Source organism: Terrapene carolina, unplaced genomic scaffold (genome assembly GCF_002925995.2).
Source record: "Terrapene carolina triunguis isolate 2854851 unplaced genomic scaffold, T_m_triunguis-2.0 Scaffold32784, whole genome shotgun sequence".
NCBI lineage: Eukaryota > Metazoa > Chordata > Testudines > Emydidae > Terrapene > Terrapene triunguis.
Genome location: NW_020697135.1, coordinates 2,772 through 6,917, shown reverse-complemented (window position 1 = coordinate 6,917; position 4,146 = coordinate 2,772). Strand labels below are relative to the sequence as shown.

The 4,146-nt window shown below is 68.5% G+C and overlaps 1 protein-coding gene across 1 annotated transcript in view; it reads right to left on the bottom strand.

Moving 5' to 3' along the window:
* Window positions 1-20: 20 nt before the first annotated feature.
* LOC112125019 (voltage-dependent L-type calcium channel subunit alpha-1F-like) overlaps window positions 21-4,146 on the bottom strand; it is a gene marked incomplete at its 3' end in the record, with an annotated part of 5,214 nt that continues 1,088 nt past the window's right edge. The window contains exons 3-8 of the mRNA XM_026663163.1: window positions 3,878-4,036; window positions 3,477-3,587; window positions 3,176-3,259; window positions 1,826-1,954; window positions 836-901; window positions 21-112 (exon numbers count right to left, since the gene is read on the bottom strand). Of these exons, the coding sequence (XP_026518948.1) occupies window positions 21-112; window positions 836-901; window positions 1,826-1,954; window positions 3,176-3,259; window positions 3,477-3,587; window positions 3,878-4,036 (641 nt within the window). The remainder of the gene's footprint in view (window positions 113-835; window positions 902-1,825; window positions 1,955-3,175; window positions 3,260-3,476; window positions 3,588-3,877; window positions 4,037-4,146) is intronic.

The following is a 4,146-nucleotide window of genomic DNA, read 5'->3' as shown; positions in this document are numbered from 1 at the left end:
GGAGTTGGGGCGTCGGGTACCTGAAGAGCAGCAGCACAGCCTGGGGGAACGTCTGGAAGTTGTTGTTGCGGTTGATCTGCGTCCCGTCCTGCAGCGCCACTTTGCCGAAGGTCTGAAACAGCCCGGGACGTCACCGGGGGCGGGGCACCCCAAAAGAGGCCATTGCCCCCCGCGGCACCCCGGCACCCCCACCCTTCCTGCTCCCCGCTGCCCCGCAGGTTAGCTCTCCTGAGCTCCTCGCCCCTGCGTGCCAGGCAGAGACCCGTGTACGACGCATGACTGGAGCCCTAAGCACAGGGTGCACGTCGAGGCACACGCGTGTGCATGTGTTGCACACTCGGGGCCTGCACAAGCACCCATGGGTCTGATCGTGATAGATTCTAGTGTGGCCCAGAACTGGGTATGCGAGGCACACTCCACCTTGCACAGGCAGACACAGCACAATGTGCGTGTGCCAGAGATACCCTCGAGTGCATGTCGCACAATCAGAGCCATGCACAAGTATGTGACGCATGCTCACGAATGGGCTGCAGACTCAGAGGTGTGTGCAAGTCTGCAGTGTATGCTCCAGCGTTTCTCGCTCGGTCCTAGCCTTGCACAAATGTGCCACACGTGCTTTGGTGCATGATCAGAGCCATGCACAAGGGTGCATGTTGCACACGCAGGGTAGTGTGTTGCCCAGCTGCAGGCTTGCACAAGTGCATGACTTGCACTCAGGCGTGTCTCAGAGGCACCCCCAGCAGTTCACACTTGGGGCGTGCAAGGCCCACATGGGCCAGTGCACTAGTGTGTGCGTTGCACAGGCACAGCCATGTGAGGCTCCTCCCCCGCTCACCTGCATGCCGATGACGGCGTAGATGAAGAAGATCATGGCGATCAGCAGGGCAACGTAGGGCAGGGCCTGTGGAGAGACACGGGGGGGGGGTCAGAATATGGTGGGGTCACTGCCCCCCCATCCAGCCCCTGCTGAGTCCACCAGGGCTGCTCCCAGCATGCCCAGCTCCAGCCAACCCCGGCACCCAGCATGCATTGCTCCATCTGGGCGGCCCCCAGCGGTGCCACGCAATGCATGCTGGGAAGGGTTGTCTCTGGGGGAATCCAGCAGGCAAGGAGCGTGAAGGCCCCTCCCACAGGTGTACCCCCATAACCCCCCGGCTGTACACCCCATACCCCTGGCTGTACCCCCATACCCCCATGGGTTTATCCCCATAACCTCCTGGGTGTATCCCCTGCTCCCCCCATGAGTGTACCCCCATAACCCTAACCCCATCCCCCCCTGGGTGTACCCCCACAACCTCCCGGGTGTACAGCCCTCATCCATGTGACGGAGTGGGAACGGTCTTAATGTTTCCTCTCAACACCATGTGCGTGCCTCAGTTTCCCCTCCGTGTTACTCAAGTCCCTAGGTGGGGGGATGAGCGTGTGTGATTGGTGCAGCGACCCCTAGAGGGCAGGTGTGACCTGAGTGGCTGCCTGGGCCCCAACAGTGGCCGACACCCCATCTCCTGGCAACAGAGGGCTGGGGTCCCAGCCGGAGGTGCTGGTGCAGCCCAGGCGACCTGCTGCCCGGGAAAGGAGGGGAACCGGCGGGTCTGGGGCCGGGTCACAGGCTCCAGTTTGGGACTCGGGGAGGGGGGGGGTTCAGGGGCCCCAGGCCCGGGGTCCCCCCCAGATGGACTTTGCTCGGTGTCCCACGCGGGCTGTGGAGTGGGGGGCCAGGGCCCCTCCGGCTGCGGGAGGCGTGGTGAGAACGGGGGGCTGGACTCCGGGACACCCCCTCGGTCCTGCCCGGGGGTCCCCCCGCCCCCCGCGGGCGCCGTCCCACCTGGAAGGACTTGATGAAGGTCCAGAGCAGGGTGCGGATCCCTTCGCCTTTGCTGAGCAACTTCACCAGGCGCATGACGCGGAAGAGGCGGAAGAAGGTGATGGAGATGCGGGAGCTGTCCTCCGAGCTCTGTGGGGTGGGGCGGGGCGGGGTGGGTCATGGCGCCCCATGGCAGCCCCCTCGCTGACCCGCATGCCGACCCCCCGCCGACCCCCATGCCAGCTGCCTCGCCAACCCCCCCACCAGCCGCCTCACTGACCCCCACGCCGGCTTCGACACCCCCCCGACCCCCACGCCAGCCCCTTGCTGACCCCCACGCCAGGCCCCACAGCTACCCCACAACTCCCTCCGACATCCCCTCTTCACCCCCCCATCTCGTCCACCTCCAGAGCCTCATCTGGCTCTGGCCCCCCAGTCCCGTGGGGCGGGGATCTGGGGCGTTACCTCTCCGACATGGCCGCCATTCTAGTGGGGACATGGAGTTGTGATGATGACGATGAGGAGGAGGAGGAGGATGAAGCCATGAGACGCGGCGTCCGCCCCGGGAGAGATGAGAGACAGACAGCGACGTGGGGGGATGGATGGACAGACAGATGGGGTTTGGGGGGGACGGACAGAGGATGGGTGTGTGTGTGGGGGGACCGAGGGGCGGGTATTTCTCCATCATGTTCCACCCCTGTGGATTCCCGAACATTTTACGCCAGGACCGCTGGCCTGGCGCTGCGACACGCAGCCCCCTGGTATGGGGCGCGGAGGCCGTTCACGTGGGGACCCCTCCAGGGCGGGGCGTGGGGGCCGATCACGCGGGGACTCCTCCGGGGTGGGGGCCGATCTCACGGGGAACCCTCCGGGGTGGGGGCCGATCTCACGGGGACTCCTCCGGGGCGGGGGGCGGTTCACACGGGGACCCCTCCAGGGCGGGGGACGTTCACGCGGGGACCCCTCCGGGGCGGGGGCCGATCTCACGGGGACCCCTCCGGGGCGGGGGACGGTTCACACGGGGACCCCTCCGGGGCGGGGCGTGGGGGCCGATCACGCGGGGACTCCTCCGGGGCGGGGGGCGGTTCACACGGGGACCCCTCCGGGGCGGGGGCCGATCTCAAGGGGACCCCTCCGGGGCGGGGCGCGGGGGACGTTCACGCGGGGACCCCTCCAGGGCGGGGGCCGATCTCACGGGGACCCCTCCGGGGCAGGGGGCGGTTCACACGGGGACCCCTCCGGGGCGGGGGGCGGAGGCCGATCACGCGGGGACCCTTCTGGGCCCAGGCGGGGGCTGATTCTCCAGTGCTGGGGTGTGGCCCGGATGCCGGGGTACCCGCCCTGGATTTGGGGGGAAGGGGGAGTGCTTACATTGACCTCGGTGACGGCGATGTCCACCACGCTGCCCACCACGATCAGCGCGTCGAAGGTGTTCCAGGCGTCGCAGAAATAGTGCTGGGAAGGGGGCGGGGGGGTCAGCCATGGGGGAATGTCCCTGCCCCCCACTCCCCGTCTTGCCAGGCCCCGCCCCCTCACACAATGCCCCGCCCCTGTTGTGCCTGGCCCCACCCCCATCATGCCAGGCCCCGCCCCTGTTGTGTCCAGCCCCAACCTACACTGCGCCAGGTGCCCCCCCCAGCAGGCCCCGCCCCCAGCTCCCAGCCCCGCCTACCCGGGGTTTGAATGCGATGATTTTCAGCACCATCTCCACGGTGAAGAGGCCGGTGAAGACCATGTTGAGCAGGTCCATGACGTAGTTGAAGGGCTGCGACTGCTCGTAGTGCTGGGGGGGGGGGCGCAGGGTGAGGGGGGCCCGGCGCTGCCCCCTGCCCTGACAGAGAGACAAGCCCCGCCCCCAGACAACCAGGCCACGCCCCCTCCCCAGATGAAAGCACAGGCCCCTCCCCCAGTGAGGCCCCGCCCCCAGGCCAGGCCCCGCCTCCAGACAGCCAGGCCATGCCCCCTCCCCAGATGAAAGCACAGCCCCCACCCCCCAGCCAGGCCCTGCCCCCCAGCCAGGCCCCGCCCCCCAGGCCAGGCCCCGCCCCACCCCGCCCCGCCCACGGGCAGCACCTGCACGGCCAGCGCGATGGTGTTGAGCAGGATGAGCAGGAACATGCCGTACTCGAAGGCCGAGCAGTTCACGGCCGCCCACACCCGGTGCTGGTGCCGGTTCTTGGGGATGTAGCGCCGCAGCGGCTGGGCCTTCAGCGCGTACTCCACACACTGCCGCTGGGGGGCACGGGGTTAGGGGGGGTGGGACGCCGCTGAGCCGAGCCCCATGCCCGCCTCCGCCGGCCCCCCGCTGAGCCATGCCCCATACCCGCCCCCGCCGGCCCCCC